Source organism: Lepisosteus oculatus, chromosome 17 (genome assembly GCF_040954835.1).
Source record: "Lepisosteus oculatus isolate fLepOcu1 chromosome 17, fLepOcu1.hap2, whole genome shotgun sequence".
NCBI lineage: Eukaryota > Metazoa > Chordata > Actinopteri > Semionotiformes > Lepisosteidae > Lepisosteus > Lepisosteus oculatus.
Genome location: NC_090712.1, coordinates 11,546,789 through 11,566,164, shown reverse-complemented (window position 1 = coordinate 11,566,164; position 19,376 = coordinate 11,546,789). Strand labels below are relative to the sequence as shown.

Below are 19,376 nucleotides of genomic sequence, written 5' to 3'. Positions count from 1 at the left end.
TGAGTTGTAGACTGGACATAACTTCAAAACTAGCCTGGACTAAGACTGAGTTTCTGGCTCATGTGAGGCCTATTGATATGGTTGAACTGGAGTAAAGGCTATAATCGTGTAAGGTTTAATCTTAAATTAAATGATAATTTAATTAAATTATGGTGTGAAAAATAGTGTTTGAATTGAAAGTTACTTAATTAGTCACATACTGTAAGTCAAGTAAGGATGATGTCTGTGTTTGCAGTGGTTGTGCAAAATGTAAAAAGTCCCCACTAAATTTCTAGCCTTTTGAGCTTATAAATGCCACCACCTACACCATTTATTTGCAAGCCTGGAACAGAAGGTGAACTATGAGAATTCAAGTTCAGTCACAGCAAGAGGCTTCTTGTCAAAGCATGTTGATCTGACAAGTATTGAAAGGTCAGTATTAAGGATCTAAACATTTACTAACCTGTTTTAGCACTCTTTAATTAAACATCACACACATTGCCACATGCTGTTCATTTTACTGTTTAGTCAAGATTATGATGTACAGGCACCAGGTGGTAGAGGATGGGGGAAAGCAAAAGAGGGCTTTTACAGGGAAGTGCAGTTTTAAGCAACCTCTACTGCACAGTCAATTAGTTGAGTTGAAATAGTGTGCAGCTTGTTGGGACAATCCAACATGAAGCGCGCCCAACAGCTGATAGCATTTGTCATTCTATAATAGTGGCATCACTATGAAAAGGACGGAAATGCATTCCTATAACTTAACTGAGTCAGTGCTTAGTATGTGCAATTCAAGCAATCCATAACATGCCATGTTCCTCGAATTATTTCTTCTATCACCAGTTTTCATGCAAAAAGAATGTTTGATTGCAGTACATTCAATCCCATTGAATCATATATATGATTTCATGGATGATACAGTATGTTTATAATTCCACCTTATTTTTTGTAAGCCATTTATCTTACATTGCCCCTGGAGTTTAAATACCAGATTCATTATTTATTCATTTATTTGAATGAAACTTTATCCGGAGTCACTTAGATTTGTACTCATTTATACAGCTGGGCATTTTTACGGAACCAATCTTAATGCGTTGCCAGGGCACAAGTCAATATCTTTAACCACTACTCCACACTGCTGCCTCAGATTTATAAAGCAGTTTTTTCCAAACCCTCTTTTTCAGTTTAGCTTGGTATGGCAATACTGAGCAATACGTTCACATGTGCAAACGAAAACTACATAAATGTAGTTAACAGTGAACTGAACGAAACAATTATTTGGCACTTAAAGGTGAACTAAGAATGAAATCAATCTCTGCAAAGAGAGAATGAAAATCCATAGGGAAAGAAATAGCAAGACATTATAATGTATGAAAGTAATTCTAAAAGCACCTTATGTCATGTTTTAATTCACACCTGTCATCTGTTGGCTTTGACATCAGGGTAAGAGTTATGAAGATAAAGCTCACCACCAAGTCATAATCATCATGAATTAATGACAGGTAGCAGCTATTGTTTTTCAGTCAGAGTATGTAATGAACTTGAATGAAATGCAATAAGCACGATTGTCACCCCTTGCTTTTAAGTAAGAAAGAGGAATAATAATAATAATAATAATGTAACCTCCATTTCTGATCAGTGATTTTATTTAACTGAACCAGAGCTTTTTTCTTCCATTTTAATTTTGCTGAAGCAGTTCAAATGTATTGAAATAAACAACACACTATCAACATCAACCCATTAATTAACACAATGACCAAACATAATTTCAGCAGGCTTCTGTCAGAATTCAGTTCCCAAGGGGAATCAGCACTCTGGACAGCAGCAGTGCCATTGCTGTTGTACCATCGCCACTCCCTAACCCAAAGCTAGTATGAGCATCTGTATAATTATTGGTTGTGAAGTACGTATGCTCAGCTGCATGAAGCAATTGGTTTTGAAGTACTGAATTAATTTCCACTTGGCAGTATGTGGAGATCTTTGTTCAAGGTCTTTTATAATACAGTTTGTTACAGCTGTTCAAAGGTTTTCATATTCCTTTTAATCTTATGCTCAAAACAGAATAGCAAGAAAGAGAAGGGAAGGGCTACAGTTGCTAGAAATAATACCATAAGCAAAGAGGGGCCTTTGTGGCAAATAACCATTTTTCACAACCTAAGATAAGTGAAATATAAATCATAAAATGTGATCATGTTCTAATTGGTTTTCATTATAACTTTGGGTTATTCTTTTTTTCTTATGAAAGCGGTAAGTCGGGAATTAAAAGGGCAACACAGATTGTAAAATCAAAACGTAATTGGCCGATCACTTGCAAAGTCAATTAATTAATACATCTTTTATATAAGTCAAATTTCAAAATTGCATTTCTGCCCCTGGAGAGCCATTGTGCATGTTCATAGTTTTCTTCATGAACGTCAGCCCAGTCATCTATCTTTTCCACTTTACCTCTTTTGCTTATACAACACTTTTGGGATAGAAAGCAGTCATGCTGAAACACTCCTTTCACATATTATTTTCCTGCTACAACTTTGCCCCAGAGACTTCTTACAAGGTCACTTCCTCACCCGGCTTTGCTTATTTCAGTGTGCCCTGTGTGACTGGAACGACTTTAATAAGGTGGCTGACAGGGCCTAAGCAAATTAAGACTCACAACCGCTGTACAGAGAAGAGTTCATAGTGTAACAAACTCTACTCTATGTTGGAAAACAAAACCTCAAGAAAACACCCAACACCACTAATACCATGCACACCCTTTTTATACCAATGTTTCACCCATGTTTGAATGTGTATCCTTCAACCACTTAGTAATTAACAAATGAATCCTCACTGTGACTATTAACAAGAATTAGAGTCTGAAATTGGCCTCTATGGCTGGTCAAGATAAAATACCCCCCTGGACAGTCTATTTGAGTTTCCTGCTTATTGACAGGACAAGAAAATTAGTGTTGATAACCAGAATATATCAGCTGTGTGATAAGCTTTTAACCTCAAAATCTCCTGTGAGCTGTATTTAAAAAATAACATTGTGAATCAGCTCTTTTAAAAACCTTTAAGATGTTTATTAATCTCTTCTTAACAAGTCAACCAAAGTAGCTTGGTAATGTGGAAATAAACAAGAAACAGTAAGTTTAGATTTTATTATTTCCATTACTTCATGGATACATGAAATACAACCATGTTTATCATGATTAAAATGCCACCATGGGAAACAGAGAATTTTCTGCCTTAGCTATTCGTCCTCTTCATGTATTCTTTCACTGCCACAGAGTCAAATAGCATGCACACCTGTCTGTGTTAGATTTATATTAAGATTTGTATTAAATCTGTATTAACGTTTACAAATCCACAAACATGGCCCAATTTCAAGCTATTTCTCCCAGTTTTTTTTGTTTTTACATTCAATAGGTAGAAGTAACATATGGTCCATAGGATTTTTCCTGTTATTTGATTGTTCAAGGTCACAGAGATCTCTTTCATTTCGTTTAGGCTTTGTTAATGTGAAGAGACATTGCTGTATTGGTCGACTCATGAAATTAAACCAGAATGCCGGCATGCAGTTCTGCACAGAATCACCGCAGGGTCTGCAGTTCCTTTAGAATCTTTCAGTTTGTGAAATTAAAATAAAACATCAGCTCATCACTCATCTGGTTAAATATCCTATTTTAGTTCTTTAATAGTTCTGAGAACAAATACTTCAAAGGGTCCATTTTATCCATTAAACTGCATTTTCTTCTTTTACAGTTCCAGAATATTCTCGACCTTGTCCGCAAGAAATCGTAAATATGTCCAAAATCTTTTGCTAGGCTTTTGTGGAAAAAGAAACATTAAGTAAAGAAAATACATGGAAAAAAAAAGAGAATTCCAAGATATCAGTTTTTGGCGGCATCAGCAGATGTTTTTTGTCTTTTAACGGAGATGAAAAGCAGAGTAGCAATTAAAATGACAGTCAAATGTGAGTACATATATCTGTACCGGCATAACGATTCCCCTTTGTAAATGTGCATGACTCACACTGCAGCCACACAGACCCCCTCCTTCTCTGCTATTCACAGGAGGTTATAAATCACATCTGCTCTGGTATACCTCTAAGTGAAAGAAACTCATGTGATGTTCTAATTATTATTATTATTTGATTAGTCCATGGGCTTAATGCGGGGTGACTTACAGTAAAATCCTTGTTGAAGAGATTTGTAGGTAAAAGCGCTTAGAACCAGTACAGAGAACTCAGTGACTAAAATATGTATTTAACAGAGTCCTTGGGAACTAGGGCTTTAACCACAAAGCACTTGCTTTCAATAATTTATTGTCATAGCCACACATAGCTACCCCCCACAATAGTACCATCACAGTCTTTTAACTACACATCCTGCTGTAGTGTCATCATACAAGCAGTACTGGATACTTACTACAGTAAATTTGCTCAGTGTTGTGAGAGGACGTTTTTGAAATGATGGAAATATAACATTAAACTCATAAGAAAAAAGAAAGCTTCTTAGCTTCCTGAATCATGAAATCTCTATTCTGGGTCAATGCAGAATGTTGGTTCTACAGTACATAGTGTGTAAGACTAGTACCTTAGCTACCTGTTACAGTGGCCAAGATGCTCCCAGATATGCTACTCTTTTGGAAATGTTAGCAATACAATAACTTTCAGAGTTCTAAAAAGATTAAACTATCGGAAAAGAAAAACGGAATGTCGACATCTGCTTTATGAAGGGGTATTTAGTTAATTGTCTTCGCTCCCTATAAAACATCCTGCATTGTTACTGTGTGCGGCAGTCGTTAACGAAAACGATTCTTAATTTCAAAGTGTATATGCTACGCATCTTACTTATGGCAGGCCGCCTTGAATTAAAACCTCTACAATAATAATAAAATTAATGCATCATGCGTTCATGATATAGATCATAACAGAGCTATAATAATTGGGCTGTAATTTATAGGTTTGTTTATTGTGATTAGTTACTGTTTGTTTTGTTAGAATGAGATAAACTAAATACTCATAAATAAAATATAGACGTCAGTGTTTTTGTTTACTGCATACTTCCACGGCTTTCTGCAACAGTGTATTCTTGCTCTGACTTCAGCACGATGTTTGAAGGAGTCCCGTAAAATATGACACAGCAGCTACTGCAGTATCTTCTGCTCTCCTCCACTGAATCTCAAGGTGGTGTTGGTTTCACTGGGTTTGCCTGGGCTGGGTGATGGGGAGGTAGAGAGGGGGTGTGGACAGTGGAGTGTTCGTGACGTGCTCGAATTGCAGCAGTTGGTGATGGGAGTGTGACAGATCAGCATTCCGAGGGGTACTGCAGGCAGGGGAAAAAAACGGAGAGGGAGAAGGAGAGAAAACGGGGATAAGCTTAATACAGACTCTGCTGCGACACTGGTTTCAGGGATGTAGTCGACAGGGAAGAGCTCTGCTTTACCGAGCTCATCAGAATGAAGAAACACTCCGCTAGGGTAGCCCCGCTGTCTGCTTGTAACAGCCCGGTGCTCACCTTAACCAAAGTAGAAGGTAAGCGCTTGGGTTTGGGATGTGAACAGTGAGCATGCTGTAGTCCAGATTAACGTCTATCCGCTAAGTGACAGAAGAGGGTCTGAGTACAGTCCGTAGGATGCGTTGCACTGTCAGGGGCCAGTGTATTGGTGTCATGTCGAATTGCTTAATTGCTGCTTGTGTTATTATCACTGTTTCTATGTGAGCCTCCCTTTTACGTATACAAGCCATATAGGGTTACTTTAAAATGCCCCAAATGGGGGTGATCAATAGCGTATTTTCCTAAGGGCAATTATGTAAAATGTCTGGTGTTGTGCTTTGCGGACTGTCACAAGTACAGAGCAACTTTTATCGCAGCAATATAGCGCGCGTAGAGAAGGGAGACTCCGCTGGGGAGATACCGTGTCTGTCTTTAAGCATGACGGTCACGTTAAGGACAGGCGATGTAGCTTTGGAGATTCCAGGAGATGCGCTTATTATGAATGTGGGATCTTGCGAGCACCACGGAGACACCATGTAACACAGTGTTTGTGCTGTACCGTGGGGAGAGCAGAACCGCCGAGAGTGCAATGCAGTGTTTCAACTTGCAGTATTTATTTTCCTTACTGCACGGAGAATGTCTTCTATATTTAAACGACTGAACACGTAGTGAGGTGTTGGCATAGTGTCCATAGAAGTTTTAGAAATTGGTTTCTATGCGAGGAAAATATGTATTGAATTAAGCACAGTGCAGCCACCCCTCCCCCGTGATTTGAGGGGAAAAATATTTTCCAAGTCACCACAAACATTTCTATGTTTAAACATTTTCAATTCTGGGTTCAAATGTGTTCAGTTCTCCATCTGGAGTTTGTATATTCGCATGGGTTTCCCTTTGTTTCCTCCCTCAGTCCAAAAACATACTGGTAGGTTAAATGGCTTCTGGGAAATTTGGCCTTAGGTGTGAGTGTGTGTGTTTGTAACTGTGTACCTCCCCTGTGATGGACTGGCATTCCATCCAGGGTGTATCCTGCCTCGCGTCTGTTGCTTTCCGAGATGACCCTCCCCCATGACCCTGAATTGGAAGAAGAGGTTAGGAAAGGGATGGATATGGCCATACTGTAGATGGCACAGTGGTGCAGTGGGTAGCATTGCTGGGTCTGGGTTCAATTCTGGACCTGGAGTACTATCTGTGTGGTTTGTATGTTCTCCTTGTGTTCACATGGGTTTCCTCCAGGTGTTCTGGTTTCTTCCCACGTTCTAAGGACATAACCTTGGGTTAATTTGGCTTCTGGGAAAATTGGCCCCAGTGTGTGTATGCATGTTTGTATTTGTGTCTATCTGCCCTGTGATGAAATGGTGTCCCCTCCAGGGTGTATCCTGCCTTGTGCTTGCTGGGATAGGCTCTGGCTCTCCCTCGATCCTGAAATTGAATAAGCTTTTAGAAAAGGGGTGGATGATATGGACATAATTGTGCTGACAAATTTGTTGCTGGGAATCTCATTTAAGCTCCTTTATTATTTTCCTGTCTATCAGGACAGCCACACTGGTCCTGTTATTTTCAGGGTGTTTAAGAACAGTTTGAATAGCCACACTTTGATTTAATGTGGAATAAAGTCTTTTAAGAATTCCTACTGTCACTGTCTTCCAGGAGTGGAGAAAATAAAGCTCATTTTTCACAAAGTTTACTATATTGCAGGTGTAGTGAATCAAGTGTAGCGGATACATCTGTTATAAAATATTTGATTTCATCCATCTGTCTTTGTTTTTATTTGTGGAAAGAGTGGGTAGAATTGTTATGGATATTTAAAATATATTTCTGCCTAAGGGAAACAAGCTATTTACATTTGTGCTACATCATTCAGAGCATGTTAGCAGACAATTTAGTAGACTAAATTATTACTGGCTCAATTGCCACTAAGCCTAATTTTACATTTAATTTGTTTCACCATTAATTCTCAAAAAATGCTCTTAAATACTCTTCCATATGTAGTGTTGTCTTAAACAATCACTTGCAACAACTTATGTGTTATTAAAGCATTTATTTAGCAATGGGTTTGGTGTTAGGATTCTACACATAATGTATACTAATCATTTTACCAGCTTGTTAGTTGCAAGGAAATGCACATTGAACTCAACATTGTACTTCCCACACGCCTTTGTGTCCTTAGATGTCTTGAAGAAATTGATATTTTAATATTCAGAGCTGAGGATATCTGAGATATTAGAATGATAATGTGCTCTCTAATGTGTTTTCCTTAGCTTCTTTGGCCCTCTTGTGAAACAGCTGCATGATTCCTGCAACTTCTCTGCTGTACATGCAGTTCATATATAGAAGCTTTGTGGGATTTGGAGATCACAATCCTAATGGATTCCCACAATTATTCTATCCTTGTCCTATTACAATTAATCCTACGAGATCTTCCTTTAGAATTATTTTAGGATTTTCTACACCATTTAGCAGGATTTTGTAGCGTTTCTATAGACATACAGAAATTGCATGTATGTATGTTGTGTCCTTATGATAAATGACCTACTCTGTGTATTGTGTCCAGTCAGACTGCTAAGGTTGACCTGCATGTATTGAGTGCTTAAAAGCTAGTTTCATTAAATTTTATTTTGAATCTGATTTGCTATTTTGAGTTTAGTCTTTAAACCTCTTTAAACACTCATTATATGCCCAAAGCAATGATCTTATTTCAGGAGCTTCCCTGCTTCACTGTATCTAAGGGTTATAAAACAGTTACAAACCATACATGCTTCAACACTGTGAACACTGCTATTTACACATGTGGAACTCAAGTCATCAAGACAGTGGGTCAGCCCCATTTCCACAGCAGTTTAAAAACACGCTCCAGAGTATTTTCTTCTCATCCATGACTAGCAGTTGTGACTCTAATGTCAGTCATTTTCCTCTTAATGGTCTTTAATAGATGTCCCTGATGGGGTCACTTTGACTAATAATATACTGGTGAATGGCCTGAGGTGGTCCAAATACATTAAACCACTTCCTGTTGGAGCTTTTCAGTGAGACAGGACACTTCCATTTACAGTTCCAATTCTGTTTGGTGTGCAAATGATGGTATTTAAATTATGGATAAAAATGTGATTCGTGAAATTAAAATTGGTAAAAATGCAAAAAAAAAGCAAAAATAGAACATTCTTTCTAAATGTAGAGTGTAGCTCTTGGGGTTAGAATTAGTGTCATCTTTGCAGTTTTCTGTTGCTTTGAAGATTGTTACTGCATCTCGATTATGAGGCTGTCAAATGCCACATTATTTAATAACTGTACTCCCTTTATGTGAAAGTGGCTAGGGGAGGGGTCTCTCATAATAAGTCATTGTGTGAGCATGTTGAAATGACCTCAAGGGCTCTGTCATTTTGAGTCAGAAGGTAAGGAAGATGCCTGCATAATCCTTGCCAGCTCTTTCATTGTTTCCCATCACGGTTTCTTCGGGACTTTAACTCTCTTATTACATTACTGATTGATAGATTTCATCATTCAGAGCAGTTTGCGATCTAAATGTGGAAGGTATCTCATTTCAAACGGAATATGTTTTGTGTCAAGTTATCAAAACAAAAACGGTTACATTAGAAAATTCGCATGGGCAGTTAAACATACCCGGAGTTATGCAGATTGATTAAATTGATTTTTGGAAAAGAGAACTGTCTTCTTTGCCAGTTTTTAAACTTATTTTTCACTGACTCGGACAGGATTGTTGTGGCTGTCAGAAGATTTAGTCTACTCTATAACACATAGCAGGCATTGAGTAATTGTTTACATTGCCAGTTTCGATTTTAATTGATGATTTTCTAATGTTGCACATAGCAAAATGGCCATTGAGCCAAGGCACATATTTACCTCAAGTTTGCTTTTTAAATGACTAAGGCCTGTAAGGGTTATTGCTATTTATACATTGAGAGGCTTCTTTACTTTGGTGGTGAATATGTGATATTGGTCTTTGAAATAAGGTACCTAAAACTGTTTAGTAAATACACATCCTTTAAACCACATATAACTTTACCACTTCCTCCAGCCTATTTTAACCTACCATTTTTTATGTTCTCTTTATGCCAGACACCCCTGCAGACTCATCTGCTCACTCCAATTGTTTACATGTCTTTGATTGACACTCTTACCCTATGTGGCATCACAGATCCCACACTTTCACAGTCCAAAATCCAGTGCCTGACATTCTGAGAATACTCGCAGTTAATCAGCACTTTTAAGGAGAAATTTTAGGGTGATAACAACCTTTATACACATCACACATCAATGCGTTAAAATTCTACATAACCAATAAGTGATATCAAACTTTGAATAATAACAAGAAAGGCCTACATTTGAAAATAAGTTGAAAATTAATCAAATAAACACAAATCATTTTCAAAACTCTGGGATATTGGTCATTAAGGATGGTATAATACCACAACCTTGCATAACAATTAGCGAACCTTCAGCTTGGAATGTTCCTCTCGGCTTTGTGAACAGCCAGTGTATCGGAGAGCCATGTGGGACAACAGTGTTAGGTCAACCTTTTCATTGGCATCTTGTCATATCAAAGATGTCAAAGACAGGTAAAGCATTTGTTCAATATGAAATTGAAAATTGCAGTTTTGTGATAGTTGTTAGATCATGAGGCAGAGCAGTGTTCTGCAGTGTCTTTCTCTTTCAGCTTTTGTGCAAAGACTGCAGTCATACAGAGCAATGCTGCCATGTGGATTGTGACAAGGGCACTTTAATCCACTAGAACCAATTGGATTCCAGTCCTGGCCCTCATTATTCCTCCTGATATTCACTGGGGCTGTGCTGCATTCTATTAGATGGACAAAATAACGGAAAAACCTAACCTTCCTATCCACAAAGAGTTAGCCAGCCTACCACAGAATCTATTGAAACCACGCCAGTCTATCTGGGAAACAGAAGACAATGTCTGTGTTGCTCACTCAAGAACTGTAAGGAGGAAACTTACCATCACTGACTAGAGCAGAGACTTCGACCTCCTCCAAAAGACAATGGATTCAACTGAATCCGCACAGATCCTGGGTGAAGTGCTGCTCCAGAAGGGGAAGATGATCCAAAATGTTACTGTGATCATTCCTAAATCAAGAAGTAAATCACAACCAACTGACAACAGAGATCTATTGCATCTATTGCCTTCCTTCCCTGTGGTAATCATGAAGCCATTGAAAGGTCTGATAAGTGGACGTCCAACTGTAGTGCTTTTCATGTCATGTGACACGGAAATGGTCTGGTCAGGACTATGTTTTACACTTTAAAAGATGTGAAACAACATAGCCTTTTCCCGATGTTGAAATTATTTTTTTGTGTCACCTATTTTTATTTTGTTTTTGTATGGAGGCAAAATTGAGTGTTTCTGTGGAAATGCTACTGCACAAAATGTAAATGTATGAAACTGATTTTTTGTTTTTACTGTGCATTACACATAAGTATATTTTCAGCCTGAATAAAAAAGATGTTATTATTTATTATTTTATTTATGTACATTTAAATGAATTTATGTAACAGTGTAACAGTCCCAAGTCCACTGCCTATATTATTAAGTATTAAGCTGTCATACTGACTGTCGTGTAAAATCCAATTCTGTTACTATATGCAAAAACACTTTTGTTAGCAAAAAATACATTCTAAAATTGATCAATAATAGAATATATTGGTATAAAATGAATAGGCACATTAAAAAAAATTTGAGCAATAAAATCAGTGGAGGGTATCAACTAGCAGTAATTGATTATTGACGTTCTGTGTTTAATATAATTCTGCCCTAGCTCCCGACAATCTGTCAGCTATGACAACACAACCTAATTGAACTTACATGAAGCCAGCTAACATTTTGACATACACCTTGAACAAAACAGGATAGAAAACCATAATATCTTCATAATCTGTGTAAACACAGCAATTGCGTGCTTTGAATCAGAATGAGGAGATGAGGTTCTGTGAAGTGGAAGGTAATAGTGGAAGGATTTGCCAAGTAGCACAGCAGGTAATCTGCAATGCAGAAATGGGAGTTGGACGCAAACACGTTGAGGAATTGAGTACAGTAGCTAGATCAGTATGAAACACAGGAATAATATTTACATGCATATTTATATAATAAATAATTTATTGTAAATAAATAATAATAATAAATAATAATAATATTTAAATGCATGCAGGAATAAAAAATATTTCTAGTACTATATTAGCAAAATCGAATTTCTGGGGGGAAAAAGACCACAGAACAATAATATATATATTTCACTGGATGAGAAATGTCTTTTGCAAATATTTCTAATACTTGATTACAACTTAAATCCCATTTTGAGAGACAGACTGATGTGAGTCTGCATATGTATGTTTAAGTTGTTCAGCACAAAGTACTATTCTTTTTTAGTAAAACACAAATAATACTGTGTGTTTTTTCAGACTGCCTATGTCAAGGGTGGTAGTATGCTTATTTGTATGTAATCTTCTCTTTGGAAATGTACATGGCATGAATATGTGGGTTACGGAAATTACAGTTCACAATACCATAACAAATGTCACTTAACATGAACACAAATAAAATATATCCATAGTTTATGTAAACTAAAAAGAACCTGAGATCTCACTGTGGCTTTCTGTTTTCAGGGATAACATGAACTGATATTTAAAACCTCTTCCTGTGTCAGCAGTCTTTAGCATTTGAAGTGTTAATGTGGTTGAAGAACAGAGGTTCTGGTAAATGAGTGGGAGTTTCCTGGTCACTCAGGAATGATTTACTGCAGACACAGTAGTTCGTCAGTGCTCATGACCAGACCTTATCCTAATGCCCTGAGCAAAAGAAGAACAATAAAATGCTAAATGTAATATTTTTCATTTGTTGTTTGGATTTTAATGTGGCTGTTTGAATAGCTTGTAAATGTAATGTGGGTATTTTCTTTGATCGTTTATTTCATTGTGTTGATTGCAAATAATATTGAATGTTACAGCGATACACAGTATAAAGAACAGAAATAGGGAACCTCCTGAATTAAAACAGTGTGTTGAAGTGTTTGAATGATGTAGAACCCTCAGAGATTTGAAAGCACTGCAATCCTAAACCCGTAGGCAGCCAGCCAAGAATCTGGGTACCCAGTCGACACAAGAATTTAATTTAGAATGATCTACTTCTTGAATCATTGGCTTAATAATCTATTTTCTTTATGGCATATCCATCTTTGTTTGAGCTACTGGTTTCAGGTACTGAAAGAAATTACCAACAGAGCAATAAAGATCTAACTGTGATCTTCAGGGCCTGTTGTCCATCATGTGGTCATAATATGCATTTTAGTTTTGCAGTACCTTATTCCACAGCTTTGTTAATAGAAGAAGAAAACAAAGTAGCACAATGATCTTTAAAAAGTCGTTGTCTACCCTTAACACTGAGATAGAAAACAGATCTGATGAGAAACTAGGCACAGAAATAAATAGGCAGGGCAATAAGAACATTTTCTGGTTTGCTGCAGCAGGTGTTTGATAATGGGAAAATCATTTACTAGGCAAGTTTTTTATAACAGCTTGTGATCTAGAGAGGTGAGAGAAATGACAATAAGAATTGCAGCAGCTAATGGTATTTCTTATTGTAGTCTGTAAGGCTCTAGACAGTAATATTAAATCAACACATTTTGAGAGGCCTGGATATCAACAGTGAAGTACTTGTAGATTTGTAGAGCATTTAATTTCTGCAGAGAGAAAACCATAGGTGTGGAAGACAGTGTAAATGGATTCATTAAGCCAACATAATTTAGTGTCAGATAGTTTTCACCACCTTTTGATTACCAAGATGCAAATGGGATTTTGAATTAGTAGTCTAGGACAGGGGGTCTAATGTGAAAGTTATAGGCAAACAATGTTATACCTTTGCGATGCAGATCTGTCCCATTCTTCCTGTTGAACCTGGACAAGCATGTTCACTGGTCTCTGTCCCCTAGATGCCTCATGTTGTTCAAACTCACCCCGCATATGTTTAAAGTGGGTCAGGTTTGGTAAATAGGGCATACGTGGCAAGAAGGTTTCTGGTGCGCAGGCAAGAGGACTCCTGGGAGAATAGATTGTCAAATATAAGGTGCAGCTTGAACATGGTACATCAGTGAGGTTCATCCTGATGTTTGGTGTGTCTTGCAGGAGAGGAGAGACCCCGTGAGAATGCCGCCCCTGTGGATGTCCAGCCCCCCCTGGCGGGGGAGACGGGGGGTCACTGTCTGCTGCGCTGCTGTCTTCAGATCTCGGCTGCCCAGGCCCGCAAGGCACTGTGGGGCGTCGCCATGGTGCTGTGTGTCTGTTCCTCTTGGACTGGCTCCACGCAACTGGCCAAACTCACCTTCCAACAATTTGATGCACCTTTCACCCTGACTTGGTTTGCAACGAATTGGAATTTTTTATTTTTCCCCTTATATTATACAGGACATCTGTACAAGTCCACAGAACGACAGACTCCAAAACAAAGATACAGGTATGCCACAGTCTGCAGGAAATAAAAGCAGCATTAGATAGCTTGTGAGTAGTGTCTTGTACAAGAATATCAATCACTCTGCCTTTGCTGTTTCTGCTGATTAAACTCATCGCCGTGGCTTCCTCATCCAGAAACTAGCGTAATACTCAGGCTGACACTTTTAATCCTCTGTCCTGATTAATACACTTGAACCACAGACGGAAGGAGTTATTATACTTTAAGTGGAATACTGTAATTATTTCTGAGCTGCGGGCTCTTCGTTTGTTAATATGGCATTACATTTAACTGCACATTCTTCAAGTAATTTTCATCTACTTATCCCATTACAAAAATATCTATTAATACTGTCCATGTAAAATCCTGTAAATTCTAGAGTATGCTCTTATCTGGATAAAAAAAATAGGTTGAGGAAGTGTCAATGGGCAACGCTGTGATTTGGCGATTAGCACTGCTGCCTCTTAGGTCCAAGGTTCCAGGTTAATTTTTGGCCCTTGGTATTTGTCTCTGCAGACTGTGCATTTTCTCTGTGTTCACAGGAGTTTTCTCCAGGTGTTCCACATTCCTTCCATTTCTCACAGACACACTGGTGCAATTTGCATGGTTTTCTCTGTAGCCCCATGATGGACAAGTATCCTGTCTAGGGGGAGAGCATGCAATTGTCTCTACTCTGACTCTACTCTGATATCCCTCATTACAGTGTTTTTCAGTCCTGGACCTGGAATAATCCTGTCTCTTCTGGTTTTCATTCTAGCTGAGATTTCTTAATGTAAGCTTATTAAACTAATTATTTAAACTTTATACTAGAATACACATTTCTTGATTTGCAGAGACGGTTAGAAATCAGGATTTACCCTGTGCAGGAAGATTAATTTTGTAATTTGTCTCACTTGGGTTTGTTGGTTTAAGGTGGAAATGTATCAGTGGGTCTATACAACACTTCAATGTTTACAAACTAGTATTTGACAATTCAGTGACTCCTGTGTCTGTACATTGTTAATTGTTTAGAAAGCTATGCAAAAGCAACAATTTTAAACATATTTGAAATGTGAAACAGATTTCGGATGCAGCATTTTGCGGAAGCTTAAGCATTAATTAATGAAAAGCTTAGCTGAAACAAAAATCAGAAGGTAAAAATACAAACTGTTCTGACATAGAGTTCTATACATATTTGGTTTTATTTGATATACACAGTGTTAAGGAAATCCTCCATTTAAATATGCACATCTCCCTAGTTGTGCTTTAGCCTAATAAACTGAATCCAACCTTGCAAAAATCTCATTTTTAATTCTGTTACATGGTGATTCTTATTGTATTAGGTCCCTGCCTGGGTATCTTTGTATTGCCAGTAATTGGATTTTTTTTTGTATTAATTCTGTGTACCGCTGTGTGGTGTAGATCCTTGGCACGTTGTCAGCTTTCCCTAGGATATTACATCACTCAGAAAACCTTTGTCAGGCATATTGAGTTAGCATCTTGTATATCAATCTGGATTTCTGCGTGCGATGGTTTTGATGCAAAAATATAGTAGGTTAGAAAATATAGTGAGTATTTTATGAATGGACAATACAGTACCTGTAATGAGGTTATTTTTTAACTTTAACAGTTTGTTTTATCTTATTCAGGTTAAAATGCTCTTAATTTTGTTTAGGTCTGCTTTATTCAATAACAAATATAGTAATAATAAAATAGTTTCTCTTCTGAAAAAATAATTTGCCTAGGTTTTCTTTTGGTTTATATTTAGGTCCTGAAAATATGGCACATTTTAAAACTATAAACCTGGCCAACAGAATTCACCCGCCTTCATGTCTCAGTAAGTCACTTAGCTTAAGCCTTTGAGATTGTGTGTATTTTATGTGTGGAAAGCTGTAGATGATTTTTATCTTCCTGAAAAAGACTTTAGGAACACTTACAGAAAGTCTTGGATGTTTTACAAAAACTGCTTGATCGGGACAAAAATAATTCAAACATTATAATAGCCATTTAAAATATTTGACTTTCTAATGGAGCTAATTGGCACTGAGGAACTATCACAGTTCTGTCAATTAGACCAAAGAGATGAGCTAGAGGACTTGTGGTACGCTAATACATTTTGTTCCTATTGATATCTAACTTCCTTCACCCTTTAGGAGTTAAATGTAGGCTGAGTGTGAAAATAACAATGCAGTTGATACAGGATTTGGGCTAAACTATAATAAAATGCTGCTGATGTCTACTTAACTGTAACGTCAGGGGTGAAGACTGTAGCTAGTGAGTTCTGCAGCAGTGCAGCACTGCAGTCCTAGTCAGGATGTAGTGCCTGCACTGTGGGAAGCTGAAGGTTGGCAGATCCTGAGGAAATGGACTGGCTGGAAACATCAGAAAGAATAACAGTAAGATTCCAAACGAGATCTGGTCACGATTTGTTAGCAGAGGGCATTTTGGTTTAATCAAGTGCTCTGGGAGGCTGCCAGCTGTCTCAGGACACAGATCGCTGGGATTGAGTATTGGCAACACGTCCTCTCATTATGGGAATATGGATGGGAATCCCAAGGCCACCCCCCCCACTTTGCTCTGGAGATTTTCCAAACAAGGAGATATCCTCAGTGCCTGGGGAAATGAGTGGCTGAAACGTTCGGGATATCTCATTAACTGAAATAACTGCCTCTTCTGTAATCTGGAAGATGCATATGTTCTCTGCTTTGGTATTGTGGGAGACAATGTTCGGACTGTGATCAGAGAATTGGAGTCTGAGTGGTGAAAAGATAGGAGCAGAGGCAGGCCATCTGGAGTACTAAGATAGGATTGATCCTGAGAGGTCACAAATTGGCAGGCCACTTATAACGAATCACTTATCAGATTATTCACAATATGACATCACTATGTGTTCATTATGGATTTTTTATTTTGCTGTCTCAGCTTAAGAAAAACTAAACAACGTGACACATTAAAAGTGTGTTTGTGCCTTTGAGCAAACTATGCTGCTATGAAAAGAAAGAGTGTTTTTGATTAATAATCATTAAAGACAGATATTATACTGGACTCTCAATGAAATCTTCAGTCTGCTACTGAAAAGAGGAGCTGACGTGTGAGATCAGAAAAGCAGGTTATACCTTTCTGGGCAATTCTAGGCAGGCAACCAGGTCCCTGAAAATATTGGAAGAGTATGTTCTGGGAGATTACTGTTTGCTTATAGTACACTAATGTAAGAATTCAATGGAAAATGTTCTTGGTTTATTTTTCAGTATGTGAATACTCAAGTTGTTGAAAAGTTCAAACATTATTATGTGGGAGAAAGAGGTATGCAGCCAACAAAATGATTTCTGTACCGTGTGTATATGTAATGAGAAGAAGAAAGCATCGATCCAGTAAACAAATTGAAGTGTGGCAGAGACTTTCAATATGATCAACTTCAGCCACTGAAACCATTACAGACCTTTTAATCTAATGGTTTTTATGTTGTTTATTTAAGGCCAGAATACAAGTAACTGTTATAGGGGATTTATATTTGTTATATACTGTATAAATAGCAATATCTATTTTAAAAAAAGGCAATTGCTATGAATTATGGGAAGGAGACTATAAATTACCCATGATCAATTTAGTCATTTTATAATACTAAAAAGGAAGACCACATTAACAGACTTTTAATTCCAACTAACAATATAAGACGAAAGAGACATCAGTCACAAACAGCTTCTTTGCCCTTTTTGTTGATAATTAGTGTGATATAGCTAACTTTGACTAGTAAAATAGGCATGCACATCTTACAAGGAACACCTTCTAGGTTGCTGAGGTTATAGCTGAGCTCTTTGCGGAAGATATCATTTTTACTTAATATCAACTGTTGAGCATGGATTGGACAAAATGCTTAGTTTCACATGTTGGAGTTCATTGGTTATCTTCAGCATATTAAAATCATTTTACAAATGCTTTATGGATGTATACATGTAATTGTTCTCCACAAAACAGTAAATGTGAAAAATACATTATTCTTTGGGTGTTACCATGTCTCAGGGGGCTGCGTAATTAATGGTGGGTTGTAGATTAATGTCCCTGCTGTCCCTGCTGCTATTATACCTTGAGCAAAGTTCTGTATCCCAGTTGCTCCAGTCGACTAAAGCTGTAGTTACAGGGACAAGTTTTTTCCTGGGCTAATTCCTGTGGTGGACAGGTACCCCATCCAGAGGGGAGTCACATACTCTCTTTTCGCTTAGTGCCATAGAAACCAGGATAAATTCAGGCCCCTGTTGGTCAAATATGGAACCACCTACAGTACCTAACTAAAGTGTCTGGCCCCCTTTTCAGTAACTGCTGCATCATTTTCTATCACTGGCTTTTTTCCTTCTGTTTTTCCCAGAGAATGCTGCAGGTTTTTTGGGGATGATGGCTTGACAGCGAAGGTGTTCTTCACCAAGGTAGCCCCTTTTGGCCTTCTATGGACATTAACAAACTATCTGTACTTACAAGCACTGAGGAGAATAAACACAACGGATGTCTCTGCACTGTTCTGCTGCAACAAGGCATTTGTGTTCTTGCTGTCATGGATTGTTCTGCGGGATCGCTTCATGGGAGTGCGAGTAAGTTAATCCAGGGAGCTCTGCAAGCTCTGTGTCTTTAACCACTGTCTAAACACTCCTGTAGATGGGATTGCACTTGCTCTGTACAGCCCTGAAACACAGTGCTGAGATTGGTGCTACAACCATTTTGGTGTTATATCATATTTATCATAATTTATTTGTTAAAATAGCTTAACTGTGTGACTTTAAGAGAAGGCATAGTCCATGAGCACCTGTTTTCCAGTATAATTTTTTTTAATGGGGAGTAGAACTGGACCCTTCATCACTGTGGTATAGACCTGCTGCTATGATCCTCCATAAAATACACTATAGTGCAGCCCATGTGATGAAAGAGTCTCTCATTTGTTCCTCTGTTTATAAGGATCAAAGAGGAGTGCTTGTAATTTTTTAAGCCTGTGTGGGCATTGGATATGGTTTCCTACAATAATAGCTGCTTCAAGTACAGTATAAGTGCTTTCACTTGATATCTGACCGTATTATTAACTCTTCTTCATGAATCCACAGTACTGCAAATCTGTGTAACAGCAAATGGCCTTAAAGGATTGAGCAATACTGTATTTAATTCATGGTGAACAAAACAAGCATATTGAGTGCTTGATAAAAGCTTAACTGTAGAAGTCTCCCTTTGAATGTGAATGAGTTAATGAAGGAATGATGTGATGCCCAAAAGAAAAAGACGTTCAAAGAAACATCTGGTTTCTTACAGCAGAGGCATTATTTTGATCACCAACCCCTCAGTGCTCCCAAGAGCAGAGAATGCAGGCCATTTATCTTCACAATACCTTCTAATCCTCGTCTAATGTAAAATACAGTCAGGCCGGTACCCATTCATCATCCAGTCATTTCCGTTTACTCACTTCCTTTGCTTTATGTAGCAATGAGGATGTTGTC

At 37.8% G+C, this 19,376-nt stretch overlaps 1 protein-coding gene across 3 annotated transcripts in view; it reads left to right on the top strand.

The window, feature by feature from the left end:
* slc35f3b (solute carrier family 35 member F3b) overlaps positions 1-19,376 on the top strand; it is a 40,913-nt gene that overhangs the window by 18,713 nt on the left and 2,824 nt on the right. For 2 of the 3 annotated variants that reach the window (XM_015363085.2, XM_006638765.3), the window contains exons 3-4: positions 13,602-13,929; positions 18,266-18,485. In XM_015363085.2, coding sequence (XP_015218571.1) covers positions 13,602-13,929; positions 18,266-18,485 — 548 coding nt within the window. Of the gene's footprint in view, positions 1-5,244; positions 5,495-13,601; positions 13,930-18,265; positions 18,486-19,376 lie in introns of those variants that run through there. The other variant, XM_015363087.2, reaches the window with a different exon arrangement.